General features: G+C 36.8%; 1 protein-coding gene across 25 annotated transcripts in view; it reads left to right on the forward strand.

Moving 5' to 3' along the window:
- Window positions 1-15374, forward strand: part of Gphn (gephyrin) — a 416220-nt gene that overhangs the window by 304719 nt on the left and 96127 nt on the right. For all 25 annotated transcript variants that reach the window (XM_060387712.1, XM_060387715.1, XM_060387716.1 and 22 more), the window contains one exon: window positions 12519-12656. In XM_060387712.1, the coding sequence (XP_060243695.1) occupies window positions 12519-12656 (138 nt within the window). The remainder of the gene's footprint in view (window positions 1-12518; window positions 12657-15374) is intronic.

Here is a 15374-nt window from a genome sequence, read left to right on the forward strand (position 1 = left end):
TTAATTACCTCCCCCTGAGGGGGAGCAGCATTACCAGGCCACAGAAGAAGACAATGCAGCCACTCCTGATAAGACCTAATTGACTAGGGTCAGAAGGAAGAAAAAGAAGACCTCCCCTATCAGTGGACTTGGGGAAGGGCATGCATGCAGAGGGTGGAGGAAGGGAGGGATTGGGACAGGAGGAGGGAGGGAACCACAGGGGGGATACAAAGCGAATAAATTGTAATTAATAAAGAATTAAAAAAAAAGAAAAAGAAATGTGTATTAGCTTTTTGGTATTTTGTTCTGTTACTATTATGTTTGTTGGTTGGTAGCTAGTTTTTAAGACAAAAATCACAGTATATAACCCAGGATGGCCTAGAATTACAGCTGTAACATCACACCCAGTGCAACTGGTCTTAAAAATCAGATTTTTATAATTTTAGAATACTAAGTTTATTGATCACAATAATGTTTGAAGGTATATATAGTGTTTATTTTTCTATATAGCCATCATTTTTATCAGTTGATATAGTCTAGATTTTGCAATGTGTTCACAGCATCTTTGGTCCTTGATGTTAAAGGCAATTTCTCCCTTGGAAACCTGAAACATATTAAATAAATATAAAATGGAAGTATTGCCTAATACAATATGCAAAGAAAATTTTAAGAGAATTTTTTATTTTAAAACTTTTCTTTATTATTATTATTTTTTACAATTTATTCACTTTGTATCCTGGCTGTAGCCCCCTCCCTCATCTCCTCCTGGTCCCACCATTTCTCTCCTCACCGCATGTCCCTTCCCTAGTCCACTGATGGTGGAGGTCCTCCTCTCCTACTATCTGACCCTAGCCTATCAGGTCTCATCAGGACTGTCTGGATCTTCTTTCTCTGTGGCCTAGTAAGGCCACCTCCCCAGGAGGAGGTAATAAATGAGCAGGCAACCAAGTTCATACAAGTGACTGGCCCTGCTCCCCTTACTAGGGAACTGAGCTGCCCATGGACTACATCTGAGCAGGGGGTCTAGGTCCTCTCCATGCATGGTCCTTGGTTGATTCATCAGTCTGTTCAGGACCCCCTGAGCCCAGATTTTTTGGCTCTGTTGGTCTCCTTGTAGAGCTCCTGTCCCCTCCAGCTCTTTCCATCTTCCCCTTCTTCCATAAGATTCCCTGCACTCTGCCCAAAGTTTGACTGTGAGTCTCAGCATCTGCTTTAATACCCTGCTGGGTAGAGTCTTTCAGAGGCCCCCTGTGGAAGGTTCCTGTCCTGTTCCCCATCTTCTCCTACTTCCTATGTCTATCCTGTTTGCACTTTTGAATGAGGATTAAGCCTCTTCTCTAAGGGCCTCCTTGTTATTTAGCTTCTTTAGGACTATAGATTTTAATGTTTATCCTATGTTATATGGTAATATCCTGTTATAAGTGAGTATATACCATGTGTGTCCTTCTGCTTCTAGGTTACCTCACTTGGGATGATCTTTTCTAGTTTCATCCATTTGCCTGCAAATTTCATTATTTCCTTGTTTTTAATTGCTCAGTAGTATTCTATTATGTAAATGTATCACAATTTCTATATATATATATCCATTCTTCAGTTGAGGGACATCTAAGTTGTTTCCAGATTCTAGCTATTATGAAAAAAGCTGCTAGGAACATAGCTGAGCAAATGCCCTTGTTGAATGGTTATGCATCTTTCAGATATATGCCCAAGGGTAGTATAGCTGGATCTTGAGGTAGCACTATTCCTAATTTTCTAAGAAGGCATCAGATTGATTTCCAGAACTAAATAGAAAATTCTCAACAGAGAATGTTTTATAGAACCTAAGTGCAGGGAAAATTTGTGGGCATGCTTAGCTTTATATCAGAGGCACTGCTCAAGAAAATATTACAAGAATATTATAAAGAATTTCTACATGTTTTTCATCCAGTTTATCAATATTTTGCCATAGTTAGATGTTGCCACATTTATCTATGCATATTAATATGCACATACTTTACTAACTTGCTTGTGAATAAAATGAAGACATGATGCCTCTTTATCCCTGCTTCTGTGTACATTTGAAGTAGGGGTAAAATGAGGATGATGAGAAGAAATAAGACATTCTCTTGCATAACCTCAGTACAATTATGAAAATCAAGAAATTAACAGTACCATAATACTATTATGTAATCTGGTTCCAATTAAATTTTACCAGCTTTTCTAATAATGTTCTTTATAGCAATGGGGAAAAGAATAATTCTTTTGTTCTGATCTGGGATTCTACCCAGATTCATGCATTACACTTAACAATAATGTTCCCTTAGATGCCTTTAATCTAGAACAATTACTCATGTTTTTCTTTGTCTTTCGTGGCCTCAATATTTTTGAAGCACATAGATCAATTATTTTATATAATGACCCATTTTATGTAATGACTAAATTATATAAATTTAATCTTTCTGGTATTTCACAGTGATTTAATTGCTATGCAATTAGTTAGGAATACTTCAGATGTGATATATGTCCTTCTCAATGTGTCATATCAGAAATGTCATGATGTAAATTTGTTCCATTGCTAGTGATACTAATTTGGGTGACTTGATAGAGATAGGGTATAATAGTTTTTTTCCATAAGAAATAATATTTTGGCTTTTTAATTAATGAGTAACTTATGAAGATATATTTTAGCCTCTAGTAATTCCTTGTTTTTCTTGAGGTTTTTTTTTTCTGCTCATTTTAGTATCTGTTGATGATTTTTGTCTGAACCACTTATTAGCATAAGGATTGTTTTTCTAATTATACTTCTTTTTATTAGTTGGAATTCTGTTCTAATGAAGAATTTTGAAATCATATCTTTATGTTACTGTTTGTTCATGAATTCTTATTTTCATTTATTACATAAGTCTGTTTATTTTGGCCATAAATCTTTTTAAAAATTCTTTTTTCTATGTTCTCATCACTATTTAAATACTTCTTTACGAGGGTAAAAAAGCTGTGAAGGAAGAATAATAATTACCCAGGGTGGGAAAAAATAAGAGAAAAGTCATTCTAGACACATAGAACATTAGATACTAAGACAAGAAAATATAAAATTATACCAAGTAGGCTTCATTCCAGACATGCAGGGGTGGTTAAATATATCAAAATCCATCAATGTAATCACCATATAAACAAACTGAGGGAGAAAACCCACATGATATCTCTTTAGATGTCAAAAAAGCATTTGACAAAATCCAACACACATTCATGTTTAAAGTCTCAGAGAGATCAGGGATACAAGGCACATACCTAAACATAGTAAAGACTATATACAGCAAGCCTATAGTCAACATCAAACTAAATGGAGAGAAACTTAAATCAGTCCCACTAAAATCAGGGACAAAGCAAGGCTGCCCACTGTCTCCATGTCTCCTCAACATAGTACTTGAAGTCCTAGCTAGAGCAAAAAAGACAACTAAAGGAAATTAAGTGGATACAAATTGGAAAGGAAGAAGTCAAAGTATCACTATTTGCAGGTGTATGATAGTATACATGAGTGACCCCAAAAATTCAAGCAGAGAACTCTTTTAGCTGACAAAGACCTTCAGCAAAGTTAGATACAAAATTAACTCAAAAAAATCAGAAGCCCTCCTATATATGAAAGACAAAAGGGTTAAAAAAGAAATTAGCAAAACAACACCCTTCACAATAGCCACTAATAACATAAAGGACTTTGGTGTGACTAACCAAGGAAGTGAAAGACTTGTTTGAAAAAAAACTTCAAGTCTCTGAAGAAAGAAATTGAAGAAGATATCAGAAGATGAAAAGATCTCTCATACTCATGGATCAATAGGATTAACACAGTGAAAATGGACATCCTGCCAAAGGCAATCTACAGATTCACTGAAGTTCCCATCAAAATACCAACACAATTCTATGGAAAAACAAAAAACACAGAATTGCTAAAACAATCTACTCTTGCCTGATGCGTCTAAAACAAAAAGGGGGAACTGTAGAGAGCTGCATAATGCCGCGCCTTAAAGATGGAGCTGGTTTCTGCCTTCCACCTTCCCGATGGTGAGTGCTCTCTGTCACGAACAACTCCACCTTTGGCTAAGACTGAGGATCTGGCTTGCTTCCATGTATGTGGACCTATCTGCATTGCCCACGTGGCACGCTGGGGTTGGCTACCCAGAGGCTATTTAAGCTGTGGGCTGGCTTTCCCCAGGGTCAGATGATTGTTCAAGGTTCCTGAATAAACTGCATTGAAAAAAAAAAAAGAAAAAAAAAACAGATCTTCTGGAGGTGTCTCTGTCCCTGATCTCAAGCTCTACTACAGAGCAATAGTAATAAAACCTGCATGGTACTAGCATAGGAACAGAATGGTAGATCAATGGACTCGAATAGAAGACCCAGAAATAAACCCACACACCTTCAGATAACTGATTTTTTTTTTTTTTTTTACAAAGAAGCCAAAACCATTCAATGAAAAAAATACAGCATCTTCAACAAATGGTGCTGGTCTAATGTAGAAAAATGCAAATAGATCCATACTTATCACCCTGCACAAAACTAACATCCAAATGGATCAAAAACCTCAAAATAAAACCAGACACACTAAATCTGTTAGAAGAAAACATGGAAGAAAGAAAGAAAGAAAGAAAGAAAGAAAGAAAGAAAGAAAGAAAGAAAGAAAGAAAGAAAGAAAGAAAGAAAGAAAGAAAGAAAGAAAGAAAACATGGGGAAGAGCCTGGAACTCATTGGCACAAGTGATAATTCCTGAATTATCCTGAACAGAACACCAACAGCAGAGGCTCTAAGATCAACAATCAATAATGGGATCCTCATGAAACTGAAAAGCAAAGGACACTGTTGTCAGAACAAAACAACAGCCTACAGGCTGGGAAAGGATCTTCACCAAACCTATATTTGACAGAGGGCTAATATCCAGAATAGATAAAGAACTAAAGAAGGTAAAAAGCAATAAATCAAATAATCCAATTAAAAAAATGGGGTACAGTCTTTCAGAGGCCATCTGTGGTAGATCCTGTTACCTGTTTTCCTCTATAGAGAATTCTCTCTTTAGCTTTGTACCCCATTTTTTAATTGGAGTACTTGATTTGTTCTCATTTAACTTTTCAGTTTCATGAGGTCCCCTTTATTGATTGTTGATCTTAGAGACTCTACCCAGCCGGGTATCAAAGCAGATGCTCAGGCTCATAGCTAAACTTTGGTCAGAGTGTGGGGTATCTTACAAAGGAAGGGGGAGATAGGAAGACCTGAAGAAGACAATGCAGCCACTCCTGTTGAGACCTGATATGCTATAGTGAGACGGAAGGGGAGGACAACCTCCCCCTATCAATGGACTTGGAGAGGGGCATAGGAGGAGATGAAGAATGGAGGGTGGGATTTGGAGGGAATTAGGAAGAGGGCTACAGCTGGGATACAAAGTGAATAATTAATATTAAAAAGAAAAGAAAAGAAAATGGGGTACAGAGCTAAACAGAATTTTCAATAGAGGAATATCGAATGGCAGAGAAATAAAGAAATGCTGAATGTCCTTAGTCATTAGAGAAATTAAAACAACCTTGAGATTTCACCTCAGACCCATCAAAATGGCTAAGATCAAAAACTCCACTGATAGCACATGCTGTAGAGGATGTGGAGAAAGAGAACCCTTCTCCATTGCTGGTGGGAATGTAAACTTGTACAACCACTTTGGAAATCAATCTGGCGCTTTCTCAGACAATTAGGAATAGTGCTACTCAAGATCCAGCTATACCACTCCTAAGCCTATATCCAAAAGATGCTCAAGTATTTAACAAGGACCTTTACTCAACCATGTTCATAGCGGCTTTATTTGTAATGGCCAGAATTGGGAAAAAATCTAGATGTCCCTCAATTGAGGTTGGATATAGAAATTGTGGTACATTTACACAATGGAATACTACTGAGCAATTAAAAACAAGGAAATCATGAAATTTGCAGACAAGTGGTGGGAACTAGAAAAAATCATCCTGAGTGAGGTATCTCAGAAGCAGAAAGACACACATGGTATGTACTCGCTTATAAGTGGATATTAGACATATAATATAGGATAATCATACCAAAATCTGTACACCTAAAGAAGCTAAGCAAGAAGGAGGACACTGGATAAGATGATCAATCCTCACTCAGAAAAGCAAATGGATGGACATCAGAAGAGGGAGAAAACAGGGAACAGGACAGGCGTCTACCATGGAGGGCCTTTGAAAGGCTCTACCCAGCAGGGCATCAAAGCAGATGCTGAGACTCACAGTCAAACTTTGGGCAGAGTGCAGGGAATCTTATGAAAGAAGGGAGAGATAGAAAGACCTGGAGGGGACAGTAGCTCCACAAGAAGAGCAATAGAACCAAAAATATCTGGGCACGGGGGTCTTTTCTGAGACTGATACTCCAACCAAGGACCATGCATAGAGATAACTAGAAACCCTGCACAGATGTAGTCCATGTAGATTCCCTAGTCATGGGAACAGGGACTGTCTCTGACACGAACTCTGGGCCTTTGATCACCTCCTCCTTCTGATGGGGGAGCTGCCTGACAATGCCACAGAGGAAGACAATGCAGCCAGTCCTGATGAGACCTGTTAGGCTAGGGTCAGAGGGAAAGAGGAAGATCTCCCCTATCATTGGACTTGGAGAGGGACATGGGTGGAAATGAAGGAAAGGGGCTGGAATTTGAAGGGGACAAGGGAATTGGCTCCAGCTGGGGTACAAAGTGAATAAAGTGTACTTAAAAATAATTTAATTTTTTTAAATATAAATAAATATGAAATGATTCTCTTTACTTACCCACAATATTGTCAGTTTTATAAGCAATTCAGCAATAAGTGGAAAGCTGAAAAAAGAAGAAAGGAAGAATTTATATACTATCATAAAGAATTGAAATTGTATCCTATGAATGGTAATGAATTTATTAATGTAAATAACAGAGCTGACACTCTGTGGCAACAGTGCCCTGTGTTATAATATTGATACACAGACCTCCCAAGACTGTTTTCTTTTAATATTTGTTATTAGGCCCTAGAAAATAAGTAGTCTTTTTATCTGTGCTTTCTAAGTCATGTCAGAAATGCTCTGAGACAAATTACGTTGAATATACATGTAGAAAACTTGTGAAACCGTGAAATTAAGACAGCATCAGTACTTATAATCTCAATTTTACGTGTCTTGTAATACTGTGTGTATGAATTCTGACAATGTGTTTTTTTATAGGATTTTGTAACTACTTTTAATTAGAAAGATTTGTTTGAAATATTAAATGCACTACAATTTCTTTTTCCAATCCTTAGTTGAGGGACATCTAGGTTGTTTCCAGATTCTGGCTATTATGAATAATTCTGCTGTGAACATAGTTGAGCAAATGCCCTTTTTGTGTGGCTGAGCATCTTTTAGATCAATGCCTAGGAGTAGTACAGCTAAATCTTGAGGTAGCACGATTCTGGGTCCAGAGAGTTCTGCAGAGACTGATGAATCAACCAAGAACCATGCATGGAGAGGGCCTAGACCCCCTGCTCAGATGTAGCCCGTGGGCAGCTCAGTCTTTATGGGTGTTCCATGGAGTAAGTAAGGGGAGCAGGGGCAGTCACTGACATGAACTTGGTTACTTCCTCTTTGATCAACTTCCCCTAAAGAGGTCACAGAGAAAGAGGATCCAGGCAGTTCTGATAAGACCTGACAGGCTAGGGTCAGATAGAAAGATAGGATGTCCTCCCCTATCAGTGGACTAGGGGAGGGACATGGCAGTGGGGAAGAGGTTGGGAGTGTGGGACTGGGAGGAGATGAGAGAGGTGGCTACAGGCAGGATACAAAGTGAATAAATTGCAATAAGTAATAATTTTTTAAAAATGCAAAAAAGAGAAAGATTAAATGCTTGCCACCTCTGAACCATGTATTCTTCAACACACGGAAGATCAAGGATCGTAACTGTTTAAGTTGAGTGTACATGTTACTATTGTCTGTGCTTGTTACATTTCCTACAAAACTTGTTCTAAGTCATCTGCTATTCAAAAGGAGCCTGAAAATAGAAATACAAGGGTTTCTATCTTCAACAACTATGTAATGCTAAAAGCTACAGTATAAGCAGGGTCAGAGCAAGAATTTTCCTTGAGATTGTCAGTATGTCTAAGAGTATTGATTTACACTTTAAGTAGTTTATGAAACTCCTGTTCATTGTTATGAATACAAGAACTTCCTCCTGAGGTTTATATTTAATCAAGAGGAACCTTCACGACCATTTGTTTATTTGTTTATACTATAGTATGCTCTATAATCTGAAAGCTTCCTTTCTTCATCTATCTATAATTTTTAAATAGATTTTCAAAATAAGATGAAGCATAGTGTACATTAAGAATTGGCAGACTTAAAAGGACATGTTTGAAGTTTGAAAAGTAATATTGATGTAAACAGTTCTTTTTTTTATTTCTTTTCTTTATCTTTTTTTTTTCTTTTTCTTTTTTGAGATAGGGTTTCTAAATGTAGTCTTGGCTGTCCCAGAACTCTGTAGAGATCCCGCCTGCCTCTGCCTTCTGAGTGCTGGGATTAAAGGCCTGTGCTACCGCCACCCATGCGGCATAAAGAGTTCTATTTCAAAATGAAATATGCCACAAGAAAAAGGCTACTGCATTACAGATTTATCTTTGTATTATTTGTGCCCTATTAAAGGCCTTTTTATATTGTAGACATTACCTTTAGTATTTAACCATGTCTCTGATGATAAGAGTCCTGAGTAAATTCTTACCATTTGTGCGCTGAATTCTTTTCAATTAATTTATTTATTTCTGTGTATGTGCTTGAGTGTGTAGGTGCTTGTGTGTGAAGATGCTCATGCCGGCCTTTTTTTTTTTTTTTTTTTTAAAGATTTATTTATTTATTTATTATGTATACACTCTTCTGTCTGAATGTGTGCCTGCAGGCCAAAAAAGGGTATCAGATTTCATTATAGATGGTTGTGAGCCACCATGTGGTTACTGGGAATTGAACTCAGTACCACTGGAAGAGCAGCCACTGCTCTAAAAGATACCAACCTCTGTAGTTAAAGGCCAATTGAATAGTTCACTACACTTTCACTTAACTTACCTTTCTGCTGAGCTATACTGTGCTTCATGACTGGATACTCATTACTTTGTGCATCCCAACTTACTTATGTATGGTTTGTAAAGTGCCCTTGATAAATGGATGTTGATTGATGTGTGATGTCAATGATCATCAAACTTCTAAAACATTTGTATACTATTGCAAGGAGCATTCAACAAATAATCCTATATGATTAAATATTAAAGTTTTGTAAAAAAAACAAAAAAAACTACACATTGTAGAAGGATAGCCTTTATATGATTATATGCAATGTGTACCAAAATATCATCCTGAGTAAGGCAACCCAGACCCAGAAAGGCAAGCATGGTGTATACATATAAGCAGATTGTACCCATATAATACAGGATAACCATATTATAATCCACAGACCTAAAGAGGCTAAGTAACAAGGAGTACCCTAGGGAGGATGCTTAATTCTCTTTCACAAGAGAATTCTCTTTCAGAAGAGAGGGAACAGGATGGGAGCCTACCACAGATGTCCTCTCAAAGACTCCACCCACCAGGAGATAAAAACAGGTGCTGAGACTCTCAGCCAAACTTTGGGCAGAGCGCAGGGAGGCTTATGGAAGAGTGGGGGGATAGAAAGACCTGAAAGGGACAGGAGCCCCATAAGAAGATTAACAGAGCCAATAAATCTGGGCCCAAGGGGCCTGTGGAGACTGATACACCAACCAAGGACCATGTATGGAGAGGACCTAGGCCCCCTGCTCAGTGGGGTCCCTAGTAAGTGGAACAGGGGCTGTCTCTGACATGGACTCTGTTGCCTACTCTTTGGTCACTTAACCCTGGCGGGTGGCCTTAGAAGACTATGCAGCCAATCCTGATGAGACTTGATAGGCAAGGGTCAGTTTGTAGGGGAGGAGGGCTTCCCCTTTCTGAGGACTAGGGGAGAGGGATGGGGGAAATGAGGGGAAAGGGTGTGACCGGGATAAGACAAGGGAGGGGGCTGTGATTGGGATGTAAAGTGAATAAAGTTTTTTTTTAATCAATTTGAATTTTAAAAAAAGATCAAAGCTGAGATCTGCTCTGCATAGCTGTATGATTGAATAGAAGAAAGAAGTCAGTTGTTGGGGTTTTTTTTCCAATTATACTTGTTATGACAGTATGGTTTTAAGATATTTGCTCAACAAAGCTCAGACCTTAGTGAAAGGTTATTAATAAATTTACATTTCAACTGTAGGTGATAAGTCATAATCTTTTAAGTCTTGAATACAATTTTGAAGAGAAAATGTTTCTCAGGTTTATCACTAAGTAATTACTAACATCTTGAAACTTTAAATTTCTGTGATTTTATTTATTGTCAATAGGTGAAATATATGAACAGTATAATATATAGTATAAGCAGGTTTATATGTGTAAAGACGCTCTTTTGAAACATAGGTTGGAAATTCTTTAAGTCAGTGTAGCATATTTGGAGCAGCTGCAGGAATTGTGGTACACAATTTTGTGGAAGCACAAAATTTAGTAACACAGAACAACCAGAAATTAGTCTTCTGAGGGGTGAACATATATAATCATTACAAAGTCATATAGAGAAATAAGAGCTTATTTATTTCACATATTAGAAGTCCAGAGACAAGCAGTGCAGGGCCTATCTATAACTCTTTACATTCTCATGGTTGAAAAATGGCCACAATATCTCCAAGTATCCAGCCATGTTCCAGGGAGAAGATAGGACAAAAGCTTCTTTTATTATTTTATTCTTTTTATTAGTCTTTTATTCTTCTATTTTAATCTTAGTATTTGTAATAAAATATCTTCTCCCAGAGATTTCTTTCAACATCTTGCTCTCAGAGTTATATCACAAATCTCTCTCAGCTAAAAACTAGCTAAGAAAGAAGAAGAAGACCGTTCTGTTTTCTGTTTATTCTTTCTTGTACATATGATTTGGGTCTCCAAAGGCAAACCTAAGTTATTCATGCATGAAGATGTAGTGATCAAGAAGTAGTTTTCCTTTGGAGCTAGGAGTTTATTCGGTTGATAAAGAGACTTTCTTGGAAATGTAAACAGTTAAGTTAGGTGACTGTTAATATCTACTATATGTGAAGTAAAATAGGAAAATTGGAATAAAAATGATAACATTATTATAGAGAGTATTCACAAAAACTTCTGATCAAGTGATACAAATAAAAAAGCTGAAAGAAATGAGGGCTAGGTAACAGTAAAATATTTGAAGGAAAATGGTCCAAGAGAGAAAACAGTAAGGACAAAGGCCATAAGGAGAGAGACTTGGCATGATCTCTGAAAAGAAACTGGTATGGCTGGAGCACAATGAACTCAGAAATGTTAAAAGACAAGAATAAGGGGAGTGATGGTATGTTGGCCCTTGTAGACACTAACAAATATTTTAATGTAAGTGAAATTTAAAGTCTTTGATAGCTGTTAGTATAAATTAGTATGTTGCAATTTAGAAAGGATTACATAACTATGTGTAAATAAACAGCAATGAAACAAAGACAGAATCTGGAGACCAGTTAATCAGCTATTGAATCTACCAGAACATAAATGATGTTCCAGCTATTATAGGAACAGTGAAAGTGAAAGGAACATATTCTATACAAATTTTAAAGTTTTGGTATAGTTTTAACAGAAAGAGATGACTCAGGGATGTCTCCATTGTTTTGCCCAGTTACTAAACTGGTAAAATGAATGGCTCTTTAGTCAGTTGAGAATTGCAGGAGAATGAAATCCAATGGATGATTAAAAAGAGGTTAGAAATTTAATTGTTTTAGAAATTTTAGGTTTGAGTTGTCTGTTGCATGTTCAATAAATGTTAGATGATTACTAGGTTGGAAAAAATATGTATTATCTACTAGCTCCTAGATAATATATGGACATAAAGTTGAGGGTAGAGGTTGAGATCAGTGCTATAAAATCATCAGTTTTTCTGTATGTATGACATTAATGTCAAAGGACTAAATAAGATTATATAAGTGTGGATAGCTACATATAATCTTCCTTGACTTTTTAATAGGAGAAAGGACAATTCCAGTAAATCTTAAATAAATTCATTTTACTAGTTAGTTCATTGAATGTGTAAAAGTCAGTACAATAGTTGAAGATATGAACCCTGAAGCCAAAACTACCTGGATTTATATCCTGGCTCATTGTCACCAGCTGTGTGACTTAGGCAAAGATATAAAGCCTATCTAAGCTGTTTTCCTCATCTGTAAAATATGATAATAATACCTTATTATAGGATGGATTTTGGGGTTAAAAGATTAGTTGCTCAACTCCTTGTAAAAACTCAGTGATCTGCCAGTATCATTGAATTTCACAAGGTTTTGACACATGCTTGTAGAACATTAAAATTAGAAATGTTATAGCATGTGACAGAAATAGGAGAAATAACGTCTCACCAGGACCCGGAAATTGGAAGTTTTGGTATTTAAAGTCATTCTTACTTGTTTCAGTGTCTTATTCTTGGTCAATTGTCTCCTGTTTAGGTCACAGTGCTGTAGATATCACCAAGGTGGCTAGAAGACATCGCATGTCTCCTTTCCCTCTGACGTCTATGGACAAAGCCTTCATTACAGTCCTGGAGATGACTCCGGTGCTTGGTACAGAAATCATCAATTACCGAGGTACTGTCATAGTGTCTTCCAAGAAAGACACATACTATGTGAATGCACCAGTTTCTAAAGGATGATGCTTACTCGCCATTATCAACATCAGAATCTTCTTTTCTGTTTCTGTTTTCTATTAGACTATGATTTACTTAATAATCACTATAAAAGACTAGATTGCTTTCACTTCATAAAAATAGGAAAGGTCCATCTGTGCTTTTTATTCAAAATACCAGTACTCTAACCTAAAGACAGTGCTATCAGTACCAAATCACAAAAATAGCATAATTCTGAGTCTATCTGATGACTTTTGTCTTAGGAATTGGAAATAACTAGTATCTTGTAACTATGTGTTATAGAAAATTAATACAGTTTCTGATTTAATTTCACTTTATAAAGGTATAAAAGTAGCACATGTCCAGAAAACCTTGTCTGTTTTTATAGTTTGGGACTAATAATATGTGGAAGGGTTCTAATGCTGTGTACAGAAGCAAACTGTAGTTCCACATAGCCAGCATAATCGTGTATCAGATTGTTGAGCTGTGAGGTACAGTAGATTAGAACAGATATCAAATGCTTGGGGTTTTTCGTTGTTGTTATTTGTTTTTTGTTTTTTTGGGGGGTTTTTTGGAGGGCATAGGTAAGATCCTACTGTGTAGTCTAGTTTGGCTTTCAATCTGTGATTTTCTTGTTATAGCCTCCCAGGTGCTAAGATTATAGGTATATGCCATCCCTTTTTGAATTAATAATATTTTCCATTTACAATCATTTATTAGGAAATGGCATACTTTGAGAAACATCTGTGGCTAAAAATAGCCTAATTTAATTCTCGGGTCATTAAATAATTACATTGATCTATTTTCTGTTTTGCCTTGGTTTTTTGTTCTTTGTCTAGTAGGACATTCAGAAAAGTTTATGAAAATATAATGGAAATGTAGTTATCTTAGTCAGCTTTCAGTCACTGTAACAAAAAATACCTGACATAATTAACTTATAAAGAAAAAAATGTCTGTTGATCTTTTTTTGGTTTTTGTCCTTATTGTTGTTATTGATGGTAGAACTAGTGGTGTTGGTGGTAATATTTTGAAACAGTGTCTTACTGTGTTTCTCTGGCTGGACTGGAACTCACTTTGTAGACCATGCGAACCTTGAAGTCACAGAGCTCCACCTGCCTCTGCCTCCTGAATGGTGGGGTTAAAGGCACACATCATCATTCCAGCTATCTTTCTTTTTTTTTTTTTTAACTTAATTTTATGGGCATTAGTGTGAAGGTGTCAGATCCCTTGGAATTGGCAGTACAGATAGTTGTGAGCTGCCAGGTGGGTACTGGGAATTGAACCTGGGTTCTCTGGAAAAGCAGGTAGTACTCTTAACCACTGAGCCATCTCTCCAGCCCCCCAGCTATTCTTTAAGAAGTTCCAGTTCATGATCAAGTCCTGGGTCTTTGAGCCTCTAATGAGGCAGCAAGAATTAGTGACAGAACAAACAACTTACCTCATAAGCCAGGAAACAAAAAATAAAAAGAAACAGGCCCTCATAAGCATAGCCTCTCCAGTGACTGAAGTATCCTCTAAGGCCCCTCCTCCGGAAGATCTGTGATGTCTCCTTATGGTGCCCCTGGGTACACTTGGGCCTTTTAGGAACATTAAACATTAACACTATAGTAGTATTTTTCCCTACTGGAGTAAGTTTTTAATAAATTTCTATTTCTAGGGCTAGAAAGATGGCTGCTCTTCCAGAGGTCATGGGTTCAATTTCTAGCATGCATATGGCAGCTCACAAATGTCTGTAACTCCTTTTCCAGTGGATCTGACACCCTCACATAGACATACATGCAGTCAAACACCAGTGTACATAAAATAAAAATAAATTTTAAAAAATTTCCATTTCTGATGACCTGAGGAATTGTATTTTGACATTGATTTTTAGTAGACTAAGCTCCTGAGCACTTCTAGGTAAGAATACTTATGATCAAACCCCACCTGCCAAAATGTTGTACACGAAATATAGTTCTTAATTATTTTCATAAAGACAGAAAAAAACACAAAATAATAATTTTAGGTTTTGCACCCTAAAGTTCCATCAGTATCAATTTTTAACACTCACATAAAAAGCCAGTCATGTTGGCACATGCTTGTTAACCCAATATTGGGAAGGTAGAGACACTTGGATTCCTGAGACTCACTGGCCATCCAGTTTACCCTTTTTGGTGAAGTGCAGGTCCTCAAGAGTGACTCTGTCTCAAAATTTAAAAAAGGTGAATGGCTTCTGAGGAAAATCACCCAAGGTTATCCTCTTGCTTCCAGATACACATGCAACATTCACACATACACACAAAGAAATAAATGTCTAAGTAAAGAACTTCAATCATAGAATTTTAAAGTGGGTGTGTTTAAACTGCAATGAACATTAGAGAATAGTTATACAACATCCTAATTTTTGTGCAGGGAAACTCAGACTTAAAAGCAGAAAAGGAATAGGAGTAAGGTATCAAAACTTCATTCCTTTTTGTTACATAATAGTTCCTCTGGTCCATCATTAAAATATTTTTAATAATGGTAGCTGGTATAACAAATAGTGTTAAAGACCTGGAATTAGGGAAATAGTAGTTACCATGTTTTAGCTCCTTTGTCCTGGCCCTGCTTAGACAAAAATAGGTTTTAAGAAGCTTCCACTAATCCTACATCATTATCCACATTCTTTAGGCTTAACATTTTCTGTTGTTTTCATTTTACT

This window comes from Meriones unguiculatus, chromosome 7, assembly GCF_030254825.1.
Source record: "Meriones unguiculatus strain TT.TT164.6M chromosome 7, Bangor_MerUng_6.1, whole genome shotgun sequence".
NCBI classification, from domain to species: Eukaryota; Metazoa; Chordata; class Mammalia; order Rodentia; family Muridae; genus Meriones; species Meriones unguiculatus.